Source organism: Primulina huaijiensis, chromosome 7 (assembly GCF_012295235.1).
Source record: "Primulina huaijiensis isolate GDHJ02 chromosome 7, ASM1229523v2, whole genome shotgun sequence".
NCBI lineage: Eukaryota > Viridiplantae > Streptophyta > Magnoliopsida > Lamiales > Gesneriaceae > Primulina > Primulina huaijiensis.
Window position 1 is genome coordinate 316,180 of NC_133312.1, and position 20,113 is coordinate 336,292.

At 36.4% G+C, this 20,113-nt stretch overlaps 3 protein-coding genes and 2 pseudogenes across 4 annotated transcripts; 2 read left to right on the plus strand and 3 right to left on the minus strand.

The window, feature by feature from the left end:
* The first annotated feature begins 1,049 nt into the window (after window positions 1–1,049).
* On the plus strand, window positions 1,050–3,090 carry LOC140980747 (GDSL esterase/lipase At3g26430-like; annotated as a pseudogene).
* An 836-nt stretch (window positions 3,091–3,926) lies between these two features.
* On the plus strand, window positions 3,927–8,223 carry LOC140980160 (uncharacterized). 2 transcript variants are annotated; one of them, XM_073445857.1, is made up of 15 exons: window positions 3,927–4,185; window positions 4,743–4,839; window positions 4,934–5,045; window positions 5,156–5,308; window positions 5,630–5,734; window positions 6,245–6,328; window positions 6,395–6,510; window positions 6,609–6,710; window positions 6,794–6,907; window positions 7,011–7,067; window positions 7,158–7,224; window positions 7,331–7,384; window positions 7,492–7,566; window positions 7,672–7,707; window positions 7,909–8,223. In XM_073445857.1, exons 2-15 carry the CDS (start codon window positions 4,790–4,792, stop codon window positions 8,023–8,025), a joined length of 1,242 nt encoding a protein of 413 aa, XP_073301958.1. In that variant the 5' UTR covers window positions 3,927–4,185; window positions 4,743–4,789; the 3' UTR covers window positions 8,026–8,223. The 2 variants fall into 2 exon arrangements, with proteins under 2 accessions (XP_073301958.1, XP_073301960.1); XM_073445859.1 differs by lacking the exon at window positions 3,927–4,185 and adding an exon at window positions 4,207–4,626.
* Window positions 8,224–8,533: 310 nt separating this feature from the next.
* Window positions 8,534–10,685, minus strand: LOC140981528 (uncharacterized; annotated as a pseudogene).
* A 1,638-nt stretch (window positions 10,686–12,323) lies between these two features.
* LOC140980323 (uncharacterized) lies at window positions 12,324–14,861 on the minus strand. Its single transcript, XM_073446083.1, has 9 exons — window positions 14,632–14,861; window positions 14,403–14,512; window positions 14,166–14,284; window positions 13,985–14,082; window positions 13,582–13,669; window positions 13,345–13,482; window positions 13,156–13,264; window positions 12,853–12,977; window positions 12,324–12,725 (listed from the first exon to the last, which is right to left on the minus strand). Exons 1-9 carry the CDS (start codon window positions 14,691–14,693, stop codon window positions 12,681–12,683), a joined length of 894 nt encoding a protein of 297 aa, XP_073302184.1. The 5' UTR covers window positions 14,694–14,861; the 3' UTR covers window positions 12,324–12,680.
* A 533-nt stretch (window positions 14,862–15,394) lies between these two features.
* On the minus strand, window positions 15,395–19,933 carry LOC140980863 (histidine--tRNA ligase, cytoplasmic-like). The gene is made up of 7 exons (XM_073446941.1): window positions 18,553–19,933; window positions 17,988–18,167; window positions 17,444–17,701; window positions 17,097–17,231; window positions 16,640–16,921; window positions 16,244–16,384; window positions 15,395–16,043 (listed from the first exon to the last, which is right to left on the minus strand). The coding sequence occupies exons 1-7, from the start codon at window positions 19,876–19,878 to the stop codon at window positions 15,735–15,737; spliced, it is 2,631 nt and encodes an 876-aa protein (XP_073303042.1). The 5' UTR covers window positions 19,879–19,933; the 3' UTR covers window positions 15,395–15,734.
* Between the last annotated feature and the right edge of the window lie 180 nt (window positions 19,934–20,113).

Consider the following 20,113-nt stretch of genomic DNA (forward strand, 5'->3'; position numbering starts at 1 on the left):
GCGCAAGACCATCGGTTGTTTATTGGAGCTAATGTACTGTGTGGATATGAACTGGGAGTAAATGAAGTAATTTTGGGGTAAATTCATCTGCAAAAATGACACTTTGCAAGGATGCATTAGAACACCAGAATCTGGGAGAGGAAAGTGGGAGAATACTTTGAGTTGCAAATTTAAGTGACTGAGGGGCTTTGAGGCGCTGGGTTTGGATTCTGCAACTTGAGATGTCACCGCAGAGTAAGATCACAAATTGGCATGTCGATGTCAATTCACTTTGTTTTGTGTAAATTATAATTACTGGGCAAGGCGAATGAAATATTAAGCTTCTTGTTTATTTTTGCCGAGTCTCGAACGGGATTATAATGCAACAATCTAATATAGCAAAAGGTCGTTATTTCACCAATTTTTGTGGCAACACGAACTTTTGTTAGTACCATTATTGGTGGAATCCTCTTACGGAAACATAAAAATCTCAAAGCTACCTGACATAAATTTTCAAGTATATGTTTGAGGTAATCAGCACAAGACCGGGTCTAAATTCTAGATTGAATAAAAAATTTAAATAGACTATATATTTTGTGTCGATTGCAGTATACAAGTCGTATGTGTGTGATATATTATGCATGTAAACACTTGACAATATTTTTAAAATTTAAAATATAATATGATGTCATTAACTAAAAGAGATAAATAATTATGTGTAATAAATTAGCGGTTTTACAATCTAAAAAATAATATTTGATCATTAATTCAATAAGAGAGTAATGTAGAATTTTTTTCTCAATACACTGAATTTTTGTGACAGCTCTAGCGCAATTGATTTTATGGGTAAGGAAATCATAAGTAACCACCTGTGCATGTATTTCTTTCCATTTGCTAATTACATGCATGTTTGTGCTTTTCATTGTTCTTCGTGTTTCAAAATCTTCATTTATCTATGCATATAAATTAAATGTTTTTCATGATCTAAAGTTGTTGAAATGAGCAAATGAACACTTGGTTGAATTAGAAATGGCAGACTTTAATTTTTAAATTAAAATGTGATATTTAAGATGGAGAGACTTCATCAGGCAGGTTGAATTAATTATCCCTTCCCTTGGTTTATGAAGATGTGTACATACATATAAATACACATACGCATACACATTTGCTACTTTAATTTGAGTATTGATTCTTGAAATTTACAGCTGAGAGCATAGGACTCCCATATGTAAGTGCATATCTTGATGCATCGGGTTCCAACTTCAGCCATGGAGCCAACTTTGCCACCGCTGGATCAACCATTAGGCCTCAAAACACCAGTTCACATCAAAGTGGTTTCAGCCCTTTTTCTTTAAACGTCCAATACTATCAGTTCAATTATTTCCAACGAAAATCACAGATATCACGCAATCGAGGTGCATAACACCCATATTTGATCAAAGACGACGCGCGCACCCACACACATGATGGATTTGGACTTGGAGTAATACATACGTAATTGTTTTTGTCGCTTGAATCACTTGTAGGAGGGGTTTTTAAGGGATTATTGCCAAAGGCTGAGGATTTTTCGAGGGCGCTGTATAGTTTGATATTGGTCAAAATGATTTAACAGCGGGTTATTTCCTCAACATGACAACAGATGAAGTTAATTAGAGCTTGTGTTCCTGATGTATTGGATCAATTCAAGACCTTTAAATAATTATTAAGTTAAAGTGGTAAACAGGTGGAAAAACATTCTTTTTAGTCATTTCCTGATAAGTGAAAATTATCATGTCTGTCGGGTCATTGAGATTTGGGGGCCGGTTGTGTCAGAATTATTTAATGCTTAAAATTCAGCTATTTTCACAAAGTTCAAGTGATTTTCTTATAATAAATACGGTCTGAATTTCGACTAGTTTAATAATAATTGGAAATATCAACCATCTTATAGTTCACTCAACTTTTTTAGCATTCGTAATTCGACCTCATGGCTTGCTAAAAATATATTTCTTTTCACGTTTGACTTTGTGCTGGTCTCATCACAAACACCATAAGATCTATCATAGATAAGATTACAAGCATAGCTTGAAGTTTGATTTGATAACTATCGATGCTAGTTCAGTTTGTTTGTTTTGTGAAGTACATGTATGATCATGGAGGCAGATCATTCTGGATGAACAACACAGGACCAGCCGGCTGCCTAACCTACGTGATGGATCAAGTGCTAATCACAGCGGGACAAATTGACAACGTAGGATGCGCTGCACCTTTCAACAACGTGGAACAAATTTTCAACCTCAAGTTAGAGGAAGCGGTAGTTCAGATGTGAAAGGACCTTCCGTTGGCTGTCTTGACCTCTGTCGACGTCTACTCGGTGAAGTATGATCTCATCAGCCATGCCAACAAATACGGTATGTATGTATGTATATAGTACTGGCTGGAATTTTAATTTATTTATTGTTGGATATATATGTTCAATCTTGATCATTGTATTGTTTTTAGAGCAGTTTTTCATAGTATCATACTGTGATTCTTCTTTCGTCTGCGAAAACGAAGGATTTGTTCATCCATTACAAGCTTGTTGTGGGCATGGAGGAAAGTACAAGTACAACAAGAAGCATGGTTGTGGAAGCAAAGTGTGTTGTGGAATTTACACCGAAACAATAACGATCATGATGATAATATAGTATCAAAATTGCAGAATAAAATAATCAACAAAAACACAAAGATTTGCGTGGTTCACCCAACATAGGCCACGTCCACGGAGCTACTGTAAATCTTTATTATAAGGGAGAAAATATTATAAGTATATACAACACTCAATCTCTCACGATCTCAACCCCGAGTATTATCGAGAAAATATTTTCTCTGACTCACACTAGCATGACACTCAATTTTTTCTTCTAACTTGAGTTGCTCTCTTGAGCTTTGGATGTTTAGAAAGCTTGTTGGGATGATCTAAATGAAGTTGTGAGCTACCTATTAGATGCTAACAAAGTGAGAGTGCATGGAAAAGAAATGACGTTGGGAAAATCTTGCCAGGATCCATTGGTTGCCATACGTTGGGATGTTGTGCATTATACTGAGGCTGCTAATAAAGGGGTTTTCGATCGAACCTTTTCACCTTTTTGATTGTTTATTATCTTGAAATTAAAACATAAGGTCAGTGTGTTCAAAATAAATTTGCTTCATTTTAATTAAAAAAATACATATATCATTTTGTCAAATATAACATCCACTAGTTAGGTTGTGGATTTCTCTCACCCCAATCAATCCAGTGCAAGATTTTGCCATGGAAAAAAAAAATTAGGATTGGGATATGTGAATGAAAGTCAACAAAATGAGTTCAATTTTGATGTAAATTTCAAGAAATGATATGTTAATTATCCAAGAATTCATAAATCAACACACGAGTAATATTAATATTAATATTGCGGATATTAAATTTACGGTTAAGGTAGTATCAACTCTTAATAAAATTTCTACACCGCGCGTGAAACCTTGAAGAATTAATTAAGCTCACAATTTTCCTTTCAAATATGGTTGACCTCTTTAAGTCAACGGTATCTAATGCAATTAAATTTATACGGTTCGAGATTTAATTTTATTGGATAAATAAGATAAACAGTTTATAATAATGTTTGAAGTTCGAGATTTAATTTTAATAATCATTTGACTAAAAAAAAGGGACAAATCTCTCATTTGCCACAAAATATTAACTAATTTCTTAAAAATAATTAATCAATTTTAACACATAATATAAGGCAAAAACTTGTGTGAGACGGTCTCACGGGTCGTATTTGTGAAACGGATCTCTTATTTGGGTCATCCATGAAAAAGTATTACTTTTTATATTAAGAGTATTAATTTTTATTTTGAATATGGTAAGGGTTGACCCGTCTCACATATTAAGATCCGTGAGATGAGATCCGTTCAAATATAATACCTCCCTCCCTCGCTCTATTCGATTCTTGTTCATAATATCCCACACATCAATTCGTCTACTTGTATTTTTCATTCAGCTTTCTGTTCTCTGAAAAACTCCTCCACGGTTTTCTCCATTCGTAATTCATGCGTTGAAAGAGCTGTTCGCCCCCACGTTTTCTTGTTTCTTTGTCGTGGTTCCCCGACCTTTGTCGGCTATATCCTCGAGATCATTTCCGGGTTCTTGCTTCCCCATTCGGGCGACTTTGCGTAAATGCTTGATGATTTAATCGCATGTACAAGGTGATTGTATCGTGTTTTTGCGGATAATGCCAAAGTTGATTTCTTTATGAAAAATATCATTGATGTTATCGAAGTATCGTTGTATCTTTAAATTTAAGCAAAGCCCAGTTGTTTGTTTCTACGTGTTTGAATTCTAATAATATCAAAATTTTCGATTATAATTTTTGTCTTAAAAAAATTAGATTTCTCTGACGAGTATAAGCTGTTATTGGTTGAAATAGTCAAAGGTTTTTCACCCTGTGGCTTGCTTAATCGGCCATATCAAAGTTGTGATCTTTGTATAAAAGTCAACTATTGAGAATATCAAAGGGTGGCATGTGCTTTGTTGCTCGCTTAAAAATGGTCCGTGGAGCTAATTGTGAAGCGATAGGCATGTGGGGGTGATCATTTTTTGCTCCTAATATTTGCTCTTTAAAGGGACCTCTTTTATTATAATCAACAGTATGGGCTTCTAAGTTTGTAATTAGTACTCTACCTATATTTGTGATTTCAATATATCCTTCTCGATTGTTTTTTGTGTTTCTGTGAAAGCATATCTGCACTTTCTTTGTACAGAGTGTCTCTGCTTGAAGCTAAATTGGGAAAGTAAAGCAGCCTCTAAACCATGAATATGGAATCTGACATGCTGTATAAAAAGGGGAATATTGCACGTAGGTATGTATCATTTGGTTACGTTAGGCAAGTGGAAAACACCTTTGATTTTGTATGTGAGGCAATTGTTACATAGCTTTCAATCTTTTTTTTTCAGCACTCTTGTCAACAAACCAAACGAAACTATGAGGATTTTCATCACGATCAGTGTCGGTATCATGTTTGGCTTCTTCATAGGAGTGTCCTTTCCTTCACTTCCCTTAACAAAGGTATGGAAAATGTTCATGTCTCTGCGAAATGACTGATTGAATTTACTGCCTTGTACTAATCTATGCTTTGTATTTTGTGCGACTACTAATTCTATTTTGTTATTTGGCAGCTAAATATCACCTCCGTTATTCTTCATGATATTACAATAATAGGGAACAAAAGTTTAGCTAACTCTACCCAAGCAACTGTTACTTCTCAGCATACGCCAACGAATGTTGGGAACAATTCTTCTGGAAATCAAACGACAAAGGATTTATCAAAGGTATAATCTTTGTTGCTAATCGAGATAACTATACGTTTATGTTATGAATAATTCAAATTATTGTAATCTTTTATATCTATTTATTTGGTTAATGTAATTGTGGATATCTTGTGGCAGAGATTTCTCGGTAAAAGAGATATCATGGTTTACCGAGATACAAAAAAGTGTCATTTTTAATGTATGAAAAAACCCCAGTTTGGCACCCAAAAACAAAAATTCAGCTTGGTCTACATAATGCCTGTATCCTTGCTATTTGAACTAGTAAAATAACACTTTCATAAGTTTCTGATAACATCGTTTTATAAACTTATTGTGTTTTAGATTTGGGTCCCATCAAATCCAAAAGGAGCAGAAAGATTGCCTCCAGCCATTGTTGCATCTGAATCAGATCTCTATTTCCGGAGATTATGGGGATTACCTAGTGAGGTGAGCATTTTACTTTCTATGTCACACTTCTCTGTTTTGGTTTCTTATTAATAGTGTCTCCGTTTGAACTGAGGAACTGATTCACCGTCGAGATTTTGAATGATGTTGCTTATGTCGATAGCAACTTCTTGTCTAGTCTATGAAGTTGGCCCTCAATATGAATGGGAACTTTCATGTTATCGGACAAGAATGGAATCATTAGAGTAAGAGGGGAGAAAGAATTGATACGAAAAATAGAAAAGTTGTATGCTATGGTGAGATTAGTGATAAAAAAAAGCTGATGTTCAGCAATGATTGGTACTTAAAAAAAAAAGTCACTTTCACTTTATTCTCCATAGAGAAAGTATTCCAACTGATTACCACTATTTTTTTCGAGTGTAAAATGGATAAAAGAAAGGCTTTGCTTAGATTATTTACACTGGAGCCAGCTGGATGCTCTTGAAAATCATATGTTTGAATTCGTTGGTTCAGTTAACTTGAATTTGATATCTTTATCGTATCACTGATTAGGACTTGGCCATCGAACCAAAATATCTGGTCGCTTTTACGGTTGGTTACAATCAAAAGAATAACATTGACGCAGCAGTGAAAAAGGTCGGTGAACTTCTAATTTTTTTTACAGCCCTTAAACTATGTTCTTATCTCACTATGTCACTACAGTTTTCAGATAATTTTACAGTTATTTTATTTCATTATGATGGACGAACAAGTGAATGGGATGATTTTGAGTGGTCCAAGCGGGCTATTCATGTTAGTGCTATAAAACAGACAAAATGGTATGATTATTATCTTTAATCCATTCTGAAACTTGTAAATAAATTGTGCTAGTAAATAATTATTGATGTTGGAATTTATCTATGAATTTCATAAAAAGGTGGTACGCTAAAAGGTTTCTACATCCAGACATTGTTGCACCGTACGACTACATTTTTATTTGGGATGAGGACCTCGGGGTTGAACATTTTAACGCAGAAGAGTGAGTCTAGTGAACATATTCTTTTGTGACATAAGTTTGGCCAGCTTACTCACATTATTTCTTCTGTGTGCGGCGAATTCTAGATATATTAAACTTGTGAGGAAGCATGGTTTAGAAATTTCACAGCCGGGATTGGAGCCAACTAGGACAACTACTTGGGAAATGACAAAACGACAAAGTGATCATGAAGTTCACAAGTAAGAAAAAATCCATGCAGTCACTATCTTAAGGCCACATTTTCTTTATTTCTTTTGATGTGAGTTCTAAAATTATCTTTCGTTTACTTTCTTTTAAACACAGGGAAGTAAAGGAGAGGCCCGGCTGGTGTTCTAACCAGCAGTTGCCCCCCTGTGCAGCGTAAGAATTCCAACACCACATTTAGTTTATTATCAAATTGTATTTCTTTTTAGCTTATTAATATCAATTTTATTTTGCATTCTAATACAGGTTTGTAGAAATCATGGCTCCTGTCTTTTCTCGGGAGGCATGGCGCTGTGCATGGCATTTGATTCAGGTAATTGTTGTTTTTGTTTTGCAATCATTACTTTTTCACGAATCCTCAAATCACTTCATTTCCCCCTTAGTCTTTGCATTTACTTGCCTCCATATGCTTATTGTAGAATGACTTGGTCCATGGATGGGGTCTCGACTTTGCCCTCCAAAAATGCGTTGAGGTCGGTCTCGTCTCTGTCTGGCAATACGACTCTTACCATTTCAATGGACCTTTTTTTTTGGGTCTGATATTTTTTTTGGCATCTGACTATATATGCTTTCATTGTAGCCTGCTCATGAAAAAATCGGAGTTGTTGATGCCCAGTGGATTGTTCACAAAACTGTTCCTTCATTAGGAGACCAGGTAAAAAACTTTAAGCTCTTAGCTTTAAAACAACATTATAATTTTACAACTTAATCAGAATCGTAAACATGACTCAAAACTTAACTCGGTCTCATTTTATGACAGGGGATGGCAGAGAATGGAAAAGCTCCATGGCAAGGGGTATGCATTCATACTTCTTTAACAATTCTTGACCTGTTAACCAGAACATGCCTTACTTTGACAACTGAGAATATATTTATAACTCCGTACTTTATGCTCTCGCAGTCTTGATCTTAATCCTTGATTGTCGTTTTAGCTCCAATATGTATGTATGTGTGTTACCCAATAATTCAGTTTGGTTTTTTGTTTTATTTGTTCTAGGTGAGATTGAGGTGTACAAGGGAGTGGGGAATGTTCAAAAATCGGTTGGAAAATGCAGAAAAAACTTATTACAAGTCCATTGGAATTGATCCTTCAAATTTTACAAGTCATAGGTAGATAATAGATAGATAGACACACAGAGAGTAAGAGAGTATGAGATGATTGAGATAATTGCATACAAACAACTCCATTGTATTTTCACAGGATAAAATTGGTGAATCTTTATAGGTTCATATTATAATTTGTACTTCATTGTCAGACCACTGTTACATGTATATGTATGTCAAATAATGTTCTGCTTGCATATTTTTTTAATCGTTTTCAAGTAGAAACAAAAACAAAATTGAGTTGATCGCACCAACTACTTCGTTTATCCCACTCAACTGGAGGGTTGCTTTTTCTTTTTAAATTCCAAGAAACCGGCCCTCGAATTTATGTTTAAAGAAACCAGGAACAATATAAACTTACAAGGAGACAAAGTTATGGGGAAAAAGAAGACAAGAGTCAATAATTAAAATGAATAATAGAATTCTAGAATGGACGAGATATTTAACACGATTTGCTAAAAGAGTAATGAATAAATGAGTTCCAATCAAAAATTTATGTACATGAGAGGTATCGAGCACCATTGCTACTACTTGTTTCTGCCATTATAACCAACTCTTAAACTTAGCACATGGATACAATCCATCCTTATGAATATCAACCTTTAGAAAAATAATGTGCAAGTCTTACTCGGTCTAACCATCCAAGAAATTCTGCTAACACAATGCTATAAATAAAGTTTGATGTGTAGCATAGTTCTAAAAGCAACATACCCAAGTCCTTGATGTTGGAAACACTTCAACAGTAGTCAAAGCTCGAATTAAACTTTCACTAAACGAACGTGGACTTCATCTACTTCGTTCACACACTCGATCCAACACAGTTTCCAGGTAAAAGAAATTTATACCGATCAGCATTCTCCAACAGATATGCAGGGAGATGGACGGCCGAGTATGAGTGAGGAACAGGTCCCATTTTCCCAATGATTTCTTTGAAAGTGTACTCTTCCGGCAGCATATCAAACAAATCGGCTCCTTTGCATATCACTCTATGGATTCTTGACGGATTCAAAAAATGAGAAAATCTCACCCTATCAACATGACTGTAAGCTTTCATCTTGAATATGAATTCACGACTATGTCTATAGCAAAAGCTACAGTGCCACCCTGCATCAGCCTAGATTTCATCATACTGCCGATAGTGTGCATATTTCGTCTTCCCTGATTGATAGATGTGCACTGAAGCTCTCCAGTTATTATCATCGACAAGAAACTCAAATGAATATGAATAGTTCTTCAAACGAAGATGTAGAATTGGAGGTATGCCATCACACAATCTTAAAAGATTAATCGTGTTTGCTCGGTATCTCATCAACATCAGACATTATTAACAAGTCATCATCCTGAATACCAGCTTGTTTAAGAAGATAATCAAGTGCAAGTCTTTGATATGCTTCCTCGACAAAAGGGTATTCGCCTTTTTTAAATCTCCCTGGAACTAGCCCATAGTTTAAATCTCGGCTCAAGAAACTTGAATTGGTCTCGAACATAAGAAAAGACATAAGGTTTGGGCAGCCCGGTGAATGTAGAATTTGACTCAAGCAACACGATTTTGATCACATAGGGGTACAACTCTTTCCAACGTAGCTTGAGGATGTCAACCTCATTGCTAAACAAGACAGCATCATAAACACGCCGAGGATATTCACGTATTTCCCAACCATGAAGTTTGCAGAGGTTTCCATAGATACGTTCTGATGATAGTAGTGAGGTATCTCATGGAAGGGCTTAGGAGGAGATTCCTATAAAGTCTTCTGGCCATGAACATATATAACAAAGACACAAGTCGGTACCAACAAGAATAGAAAGAACAAGGCTTTGATATCGAGCCCTCGTAAATTACATTTCGATCTTGACATTATCAGGCTTCGTCCAGATTCCTACAGATTAAAAATACCACCGAAATTGAAATATTTCTCCACCATTTAGTTCTCCTACTTCTCTCGCCCATCAACTTGTCTTCTCTTTCCCAGTTTGCGCTTCTTTTCCAGCAGCTCAATCATTTTCAAATAATTCTCGAAGTACAGGAAAAGAAGGAATATCAATATTCGGACAAGTTTAGCATCAGGATATACATATTCAATATAACAATATTTCGGACAAGTTTAATAACATAATATAATTAATTTAGATGATAAATCTAGTTGAAACCTTGAGTACTAATAGGAAAAAGGCTGGATGAATTGATAACCCTGTTTGACAATTGGGAGGTTAATTAATTCATGCTATCATCCATTATGTTTTACTTTTTTTTTTAATCAAAAGATTTGTGATTTTAAGTCTAATTTCAGTTGTACACGGCGGTCGGAAGCATGCAGAGAATGATTTTATATAAAATGAAACATATACCGAAAGAATTGTTTTTTTTTTCCTTGAATTTTTTAGTGACTAAATTGTAGTTAGACCCATTTGTCAAGTTTTGATATTAAACAAACAAAAGCAAGCACAATCTTTTATTGGCAAAAGCTAAAGAACACACGCAGCGACCTATTACCTTATGGAAAACCACCATTTCCATTCTTTTAATCAACAAAGATATATAAGCTGAAAGAGTGTAGTTCAATCATTCGGCAGTTCACCTTCAAACAAACCTATAGCTTCCTGATACTGAAAAACGTCTCCGAATCCCGCTATTCCATATGATGAAAAATCATTGCATGAGGAAGACGTAGAGTACTTCAATTTATAAAGCTCTCAAACTCAGGAAAATTACTTCTGTATTCGATCTCGGAGGCCGTGGAATTTTTCACTACCTGATCCTGTTTCATTGAAATTTGGAGCTCCGGCGCGGGAGGAGGATGAATTGAATCGCACATATTCTGCGGTGGCTCATCCTTAGGTTACGGGAAAAACCCATGTAAAAATTCGTGTAGCAAACCTGTATCGGACCTCTCTGTAGGAAAATAGTCCATGCAACTACCTGGGTCATTTCTTGTTACCATTTCAGAGCTGATATCTTCTTGATTTTCCGATTTCGCTAAATTTGGAGAAATATTGTTTAGGATGGTTACAGTAGGGTTCACCACACTTCTAGCGTGAGAGGTTGTAACACATGACAGATTCGTTAAAGAAGACCCCATGAAAGCACTTTGAGCTGAGGACCAAGAGTTGCTCAGAAAATTCTAAGTATTTGTTGATCTTGCAGTTGGGTACGTTGTAGGGGTTAAAGTATAAACTGTGCAGAAGCATGTTAACTGAATTACTACGATTATCACTTCTACACGAGGAGGATCCACCGAAATCAAGATCAGGGTTTCCAAACAAGTTGACGCAATGAAGGGACAAGAACCAAAGATGGAGGGTTGAGATGTTTTCGCAAGATTTTCTGCAGCAGCTGGATGCGTAGGAGTAGGGTAAGCAAAATTTGTTCTCGCCTCAACACTTGGTAGTGCAACGCTTTGGGACAGCGGAGGTGGGTGGCGGATCTGTTTCATAGTCTCTGCTGAGACGCATTCTCAAGGCTTCGTCCATTAGTTGAAGAATTCGTCAAGAGTAATTAGACTGAATTTTCCGTGAAATTTCAGTTTTTGTGTGGTTAAGGTTGAGGAAGAAGGTTACATTTATAATGAGAATTTTCATAACTCAAGCTAGGGAGGGACACGTGCATGCAACTATAAGAATTCATACATGTAATTAATATAGTACAGATATAAAATTTAAAATGATCACTCAATTTAATTACAATATTAATTTTAAAATTTTGTATTTAACTATCTTCTGCAACATTCTCTAACATTATTAATTTANACCGATAAAATAAATAAAATATATCAAAATTATATATTTAATAAATAAAATATAAATGAAAATGGGATCGCATAATTAGTGAGAATTAAATTCGCACAAAAGGAGACAAGTGTAACGAACCGTTCTAGGTCGGGGTTGTGAAATTGCGGCGGCCCCCCTGCGATGAGATCTCCAACTTTTTGCACTTCTTTGAAGAAATTAAAATGCTCAACTGAACTTTAAAAAAAATGCTTAGCGAACTTTCAAAAAAATGCTTAATCGTATACTGAAAGATGGACGGTTTTGGAGTTTCTCACCACACAATTAACACAGGTAATTTTGTGTTTTTTTTTGTTGGCGTTCACTATAATATTAGTTTTAAATGAAAGAAATAAACTCAAATTAATTGGTTAGCATGACATTAGTATTTCACATAATTACCTTTTACTGCTTTATCACCGATTTGAACCAGATGGGTTTTGTTATCAAGTTCCCAAGCTTGATATGAACACCTGGATTCTATATTCAAGCTCCGTCCCACCAATTCAAACTAAAATCTGAACATGTACACCCATAATGTGTTCATCGAGCTGAAAAGACAAATGAATGGGGATACGTCCAAGCACTAAAGCTTTTCTTCAACAGCATGGATTTACAAAATAAATGAATGACAAAACAGCAGTACCAAAATTTCCCCCTTTTCAAAAAAAAGGGCAGGTCTTTGATTAAATAAACAGCTTTGCCTCTTGACCAATCAAAATGGTGCGCAATTAGTCAAGGAGAGGCCACTCAAATTCTAAATTCGTAAAATTAGCAATATCAGTTACTCTCCGGTAACTTTGCACTGTCTACGGAGCTGGCAAGCAATAGCTAATTCATCGGGCCTCGATCGCACAACAAATTGTACGACTATAATTGAACTTGAACTGATATAAAAGACTTTCACAGTATCTCTCTTAGTCTTTCACTTGTATCTTCGCGCTCAACCTAGACAAAAAATATAGTGTTGGAGGTAATTACTTATGAACGATGAATGCGATATACAAATCTGTAGTAAAAGGGGAATCGAGGGAGCAGTGGATAAGGAATTATAGATATCAGAATTATAACCAACCTCAACAAGTACTTTTGCTTTCTTCAACTTGGCTCCATGTTCTTTATCCAGCTTTTGTGCAGAATCCTTTCTTCCTTTCTTACGTTCAACAACCAGGGTCTCTTCGATATCATCATCCATTTCATCTGCAACATTTACATTCTCTAACTAACTAATAGCTTCGCAATTAAATATCTCCAAATCAAAGGCATTGATGCTTCACAAATGAAATAAAATCGAGTATCTATTTGTTGGAATCTACCACTCTTAAAGCCCAACAAACACATGTTTTTAAGCCAAGAACAAAGCCACGAGAAATTTTACCAGCATCATCATCCATTTCAGCTTCTCTGAATTCAAACCCACCAAAATCTTCCATGTCCTCCTCCTCTTCAAGCTCCTCATATCCTTCAACATATTCTATCATAGGTTCCTGCACATACCAACAATAAAATATCGCTCAAATGGAGAACAAAATAATTGCATGGGTGAATCACCCCCCATTTTGCCTACCTCCTCTTCTTCATAGTCACTAACAGTATCTTTTACAACCTCTTTATCAAGGATTTCATTGTACTTGTCCACAGGATAATTATAGATGTCACCATAAACTCCTTTCTTCAGGCGTTCAAGTAACTCTTTTTCTATACTCTGCAAGGAGGTGTTAGTTTTAGTTTCCTCAAGGCACATCACAACACAAAATTATGCGAAACATTCTGCAGGGAAGCAATATTGTATTGGGATACTGACTTTCTCTAATACTGCTGCCTTCTCAGCTTTTTCCTCTCTCCGAGCTTCTCTTTTCTTTTCCTTCCTAGGTGTCGTCATGATCTTCTCTCTGTGCATAGTACATCACTTTAAAAGTATGTCGAAGATAAATGATAAATTATTTATCATTGATCAAGGGACAGTAGACAGAATACTTGAACAAACAATACCACTAAAAAGGAAACTAGTGAAGTTCAATTTAACTTTGCTAAAGTGAAGGCTACCACCTTTAAATTGCATAAATGCAAGTATCTAATGCTAGACAGGCAAACAAAAAGAATAAAACCAAACTTTTAAAAGTATCCACACAATTTGAGTAGAGAATCACTAAAGATCGCATCTTCCAATGCCTAAAATATCACATTAGGGCAAAGAAAGTGTGAACCTTGTTTTTAAGGTAAGTTTCCTCATGCGAATCCGCATTTGTGTCATCTTAGTTAATCTTTGCTTTGTTTTGTGCACAAGTAGCTTCGGCCAGTACATCTGTTAAATCATCAGCACTCGATGTTCAGAAAATTCGAGCAACATGACACAGATACAGCAAAATCAGTGAAACGATTCAATACCAGGTGCTTGTCAATTATTTCAAGGGCCTTCTCATAGTTTCTTGGCAATTTAACTCTTTCCCACAATTTATTGGGCATATGTGCCCTTTCTATAGTTTTCATATACAAATAAAAAACCCCTGCAAAACAAAAAAAACCCAACATCCAGCAACGAAATAAACAATTGGAGCGGATCAAAAAATAGGAACTCAAATTCAAAGCACTCAAGTTCTGTGATTAAATTGCACAAAAGCATACCTTCATGGTCGCGTATGGTGGCGTAGCGACTGTTAGCGAGAGGACAGGAGCTCCGATTGCAAATACCCGTCACATTATAAGGGTTTCGACAGAATATCCCAGTTTCGATTCTACCATTGAAATACACAAACGAAATCAACAGAGAGAAGAACCCTCACAGATCAAGACAAAACCAAAAAACAACTCAAACGACGGTTATAATTTAGGGTAAAAGCAGAAAAACGTTTACTTGGCCATGAAACTGCAATGCTTGTGCCTGATGACCTGCCATATGACCTCGTCGTGCTGCATTTTTCAAGCCTTGTAGTGGGTAGTACGAGAACGATAGCTCGTAAATGGTTATATTTCCACCAATTGGTTGATAATAATGCCCTGACTCAAGAACACCACCGCAAAGCTGAGGTTATGGCCGAGGGACTAGGGTTGGGTTTATTTCCTATGAATGTAAAAATTAAAAACTCATCCTTCATCTATATGATATTAAATATTTCAGCCCTTTATTTATTTGTATTACCGCTTTACTCCTAAAACTTTCGGCGAGTCATATAAAAAATTCGATTGGTCTAGGTTTGAAAATGTTTCTCTCAATTTGCAAACGACTGAAGGTTCACTCTGTCATGATTTTCTAATTTCTAGTGCCACAAATCAAATTATTGTTCCCTTCTCCTGTTTGATTCAAATTCCAAACGAAACGTAAAAACCCGCATTTAAAAAAAATAAGAGTTTCAAGTAACTTGTACCGCTGTGATTGATTAATTAGCTTTAGGATGAAGCACTACTGCTCCCAAACTTCATGGGGTAAGTGTCTGGACTTTTGTTTTATTTGGAAGATGTTTATATCATTACTTCATAGCGACTGCTTCCAAATTATTTATAATCAATAATTTAATTTTCTAGCACTTCAAACCCGGGAAGCCAATCTCAGGGGACCGTGCATCCATCACGGAAAGGAACCTGGCGACCGATCGAGAGTGGAAAAATTTGTCCGAAAATAAATATAATGAGGTCTTCATCAAATCCTAATAAAATCCTGGACAGGTCCTTACGACCAAAAATAAGTACAAAGATGAAGGATACACACAATTCCAGACCAATGTTATGCAGAAAAATATTCCCATTCAATTCGTGTTCTGGAAACGAATGACATGTCAACATTCCCTGCAAGAGAAACGTAGATTCTGCTATATGTGAAGTTAATGGATGATCTTCATAGCCGCCCCAGTCGTAATCTCTCATTGAGAAGGAAAAAATACAAAAGAAAAAGAAAAAGATCATGCGTATATATCTTAAATGCCAAATGATTATCTGATCTTGGCAATTTGTGGTGGCGTTTTAAGGTGATATACTGTTCAGCCGTCTTTGAAGCTCCTCGACAAGGTTGCTTCTGGGAACTTCATGCTCAGTAGCAGCAGCTAAATCTTTTAGTTTTACGATTCCTTCATTCAATTCACGTTCTCCTACAATTACCATAAACGGTATCCTGGATTCTCGGGCACGGTCAATGTGCTTCATCACTCTCTTATTGATCATAACTTCAGCTTTCAGCTTGGCACCCCACAGTTCACTCACTAATTCCGCACCCAAGGATAAATCATCACCAAGAATGCTCACAAGGACCTGAGTTTCAGTTGCTCGGATTTCCTGACAAGGGAGAGAATTCAATATCCTTATAGTTTTTACAAATACCCCAAATTTACAAACCCAAATGGCACAAAATCATACTAGGGCAACACCTTAACGGAAAGTCGAGCAAATGAATTTGCAGCATGCTGGTATGGTGATAATAGAGGTGAAATATTTTAATGTAAGTTGAATTTGTGACAGAAAATAACAGTTTATACCAGGTTTCTATCTTTTTGTAGCTGCTCCATTATCGTGAATACTCTTTCTATTCCTAAGCTGATTCCAACTGCAGGAACCTGCTTCGTCCCAAACATGCCAATGAGATTGTCATAACGTCCGCCAGCAGCAATCGAACCCACCTGCAGATAAATGCTTTAATACAGATATTTGGAAGGAACTAAATTAGGCTAATGCAATAAAAATAAAGAAAATATAGATAAGAACGAGGAGCTTGTTAAGGGCTAAAAAAAAAAAAGCATTTCATTAAGTTGAATGGGTATTTTTGTATTCAAGGACAAGTATTTGCACTTTTTTATAGATAAATAAGCCAACAGGTATTTTAGATAAACATACCAAAGATGAAGAACAGTTTTACTACAGAATTTTGAAAATACCTGCGTAGCGCCTTTAAAAACAGCTTCAAATATGACTCCAGTATAGTAATCCAAACCTCTTGCAAGACTCAAATCAAAAACTATTTTTTTATTGGACTTGGACTTCTCCAAAGCTTTGAACAAAATCTCCAATTCATCCAAAGCAAGCTCAGCTTCACTGTTTTTTAAAAACTCACTGCCTTCCTGTTTTAGCATGTTCAATAATTCCACCGGTGAGCCCCTGTGTTTAACAAAAGTTCCAATTTTCTCTGCAATCTCCTTAGTTAGACCTTTTTCTTCAACCTACACAAGTGACATGAATGGGTGATCTGTCTCAGCAAGCATTCACTAGTGGACATACTCTAAAATCCTCCAAACCAGTTATGGCAAAATCAGGACAACAGAAAATAATGTTAACACCACACCACTTAAAAGGAACTACGGCAACAATAAATGAGAACAAGATCCTGACACTCACCATTTCTCTCTTTATCTGATCAAATGTCTGTTTGTCTAGCTTGTCAATACTTGAGCAAATAGTTCTAAATTTTGCTTGTGGCACCCCACAAATTGCCAACATTCCATCGAGCAACTTCCGGTGATTCAACTTAACCTGGAAAAGTTACAATTTTAAGTTAAGTTTAAACACTAAAAAAGTTCTTAAGAAACTACTTAGAGATTTTTATGAAAAACAACTTTAAGATATTGAATGTCAGTGAACCGAGCACGAGCAAAGAACAACAAAAACAAATGACTTTCACCGGTTTTGATTTTATTTGTGCCAGCTACTAGGGTAATTAATGTTGCTTTTATGATCTCAATTACCTCATAATCCCCAATATCTAGCTCATCTAGCAACTCTGTCAATATTTTTACGACCTCAAAGTCTGGCCCCATTTTCTCAAATTGACCCGCAATATCAAAGTCACACTGATAAAATTCACGGTATCGCCCCTTCGATGGATTGTCCCTTCGGTATACCTTTGCAATTTGATATCTTTTGAATGATGTTATACCATTCATAGCAACAAATCGAGCGAATGGAACTGTCAGATCATAACGAAGTGAACAGAGTTCTCCACCCTGCCAACATAGGTATGTGAAACAAACTTATATCTAAAACAAACAAAAGAATGGAATACAAAGGATTCGGTGCATAGATTTCACTAAATGTTATCATAATAACTATGCTCCAGGCAACGGTGCCATGGTATACGTGTTTATATAGGAATTTTGAATCATGAGCGAAGCATTTAGTTTGAAAAGACAACTACAAAAAGCTAAAAAAAATGTTCTCATTATAAATGTGTGATAAAACTTGGTACCACAATTTTGTTTGAAAAAGTCAGTGTGGAAACAAATAGCGTACCTGATCAGCTAAATCATATATCAACTTTGAGTCTTCACCGTACTTTCCCATAAGAGTCTCTCTCAATTCAAAGGCAGGCGTATCTAAGGCCATGGCACCGTGCCTCTTGAAAACCTCGACTATTATCGAGAATGCTCTCTCTCTGACAGCCATCTGCTCCTTTGCAAAATCACGAGTACCCTAAGTAACATCACAGTACAAAATTATTATATTCATATCAAAACTTATCATTTCATGATTCCAAACCATATATTTTCAATTTTACTCTAAAACAAAAATTCTTATAATATTACTTATTATATTTTCCAACAATTCTTTTATTTAACAAATATCCATTTATTAACACAGTTACAAATTAATTTTTACCTAATTTCTATATAAATCCCATTCATTACTTATATAAATTAAACTACTTAAAATAATTATAATTATATTAAAATTATGTTATAAATAAATATTATTTTCAAAATAATTTAAAAAGAAAAACGGTCCCGACGCAACATTTAGGCTTTAGCTGCGGAGGGCGCCAGCCGCAGTTCTACTCATACTATCTGCACCATTATACCTTGGGGAGCTTGGGAAGTCTTCGACTCTCATTGCTTTCCACTATTTCTCTGATCTTCTTCAAAAGATGATCATAACCAGAATCTACTGGGTCCATCGAGGAAAGGAAATTCTCAGCAAATTTATCCAAGTCAAAATTTGTTGCTTCGCCCAGAAGCCGGTCCTTGATGAACTGAATGAGAGCATTAGTTCCTTTCCCCAGTTGGACCTTCCTTTTCTTATCAAACTTCTTTTCTGTTTTAGCGCTATCCGCAGTCAGAGGCCCATTCACACTTCCAATGTCGGATTGATTTTTCTCAACCAGCTCGCTTCCTTCAAGGGAAACAAATGCAACTACAGCCTCCCAAGAAACAACCTTCCTCACGGCATCTAGTAATTCATAAATTTTATGCAAGAACAAAAGGGAATCCTTATTTCGAAGTGCGGCCTGTGAAGATTCACACAGTTCTTCTAAAAGTTCGATCCTTGGACATTTAGCATCCAACATAATAGACAAACGAGATGTCAGATCCTTATTCGACATCGAATTGGTAACGATGAGCTTTATTCGTTGACAACTTAAGTCCCCCAAGTTCGAGAGAGACAAAGCCAAAGACGACAATGCAGTGGCCATGGCCTTGGGTGAACCAACTCTAAAACCTGAGTTTAATTGAACTCTAGTTTTCGAGTGGAGCAACCTCAAAATCTCCCTAAAATTCCCATGGACCGAAGGAATCTCCGCCACAGCAGAGTCCACTGGCTTCTTTCCTGAATTAACGAACTTAGAGCCGTTAAAAAAGACTTTAAAATCCGCAGCCACAGCAACATCGTCCTTGGCTGAAGAACCATCACCAGAATCGATCAAGTTAAAGGGCGAACCATCAGCTCCCAAAGCCTCGCATGAAATAGCAGCAACGGCGTCAGCAACAGTTGATACGCCGGAAGAGCAGTGGTCTATCAAAGCAGAAACGCCATCGATCGCCGCCATTGCGTAATCTACGACGCCCACTTCATTAAAAACGGCGCCTTCTAGGTTGTAATCGGAACTCATGGCATCTTGTTCAATAATTTGGAGAAGCTTAGAAGAGGCGGATGCAGAGGAAGAGGAAAGTAGTACCTTGCTCAAAAGGAGAAGCAAGGAAGCCCTGACTTCCTCCGGAGAAAAGTAATTGGGAATTGAAAATGAAAGATCACAGGTGGAATTGGAAGTAACGGTAGGGCGTCTGGAAAGAGCAGAGGAATCGATGGTGATACGAGAAATGCCGTGTGCAACCTCAAACACGTCCGAGGATGTGAGTAACGAACCCTTCCCACCGAGTGTCACCAGCCGTCTCGCTGTCGCCGCCATTGCTGCTGCAGGTGGAGCGAGAAGACCAAATGAGTGAGGTATGATACACGAACTGCATTGGCCAGCCCAATTTGAAAACTAAACCCACTTCGACAAATGGGCCTATCAATACCCGTTTATCAGATTCGGGCCCTGAATTGGGTGTAACATCCTCAGTCCACTTATTCTGTTCCACTTTGAAAGAATTTAAACCATTTAATTTTATGACTAAAAATAATTACAAATTTATGAAATT

Bases quoted from the DNA above. Each gene is read 5' to 3' on its own strand.
- LOC140980160 (XM_073445857.1), top strand. From the start codon at position 4,790: ATGAATATGGAATCTGACATGCTGTATAAAAAGGGGAATATTGCACGT. The intron at 5,735-6,244 runs GTGAGCATTTTA...ATCACTGATTAG, and splicing joins TATGGGGATTACCTAGTGAG to GACTTGGCCATCGAACCAAA. The intron at 7,567-7,671 runs GTAAAAAACTTT...ATTTTATGACAG, and splicing joins TTCCTTCATTAGGAGACCAG to GGGATGGCAGAGAATGGAAA.
- LOC140980323 (XM_073446083.1), bottom strand. From the start codon at position 14,693: ATGCAGCACGACGAGGTCATATGGCAGGTCATCAGGCACAAGCATTGC. The intron at 14,513-14,631 runs GTAAACGTTTTT...TTTCAATGGTAG, and splicing joins CATTGCAGTTTCATGGCCAA to AATCGAAACTGGGATATTCT. The intron at 12,978-13,155 runs GTAAAATTTCTC...TAAATGTTGCAG, and splicing joins TGAAATGGATGATGATGCTG to ATGAAATGGATGATGATATC.
- LOC140980863 (XM_073446941.1), bottom strand. From the start codon at position 19,878: ATGGCGGCGACAGCGAGACGGCTGGTGACACTCGGTGGGAAGGGTTCG. The intron at 16,922-17,096 runs GTGAGTGTCAGG...TCACTTGTGTAG, and splicing joins ATCAGATAAAGAGAGAAATG to GTTGAAGAAAAAGGTCTAAC. The intron at 16,044-16,243 runs GTATAAACTGTT...CTCCCTTGTCAG, and splicing joins TACAAAAAGATAGAAACCTG to GAAATCCGAGCAACTGAAAC.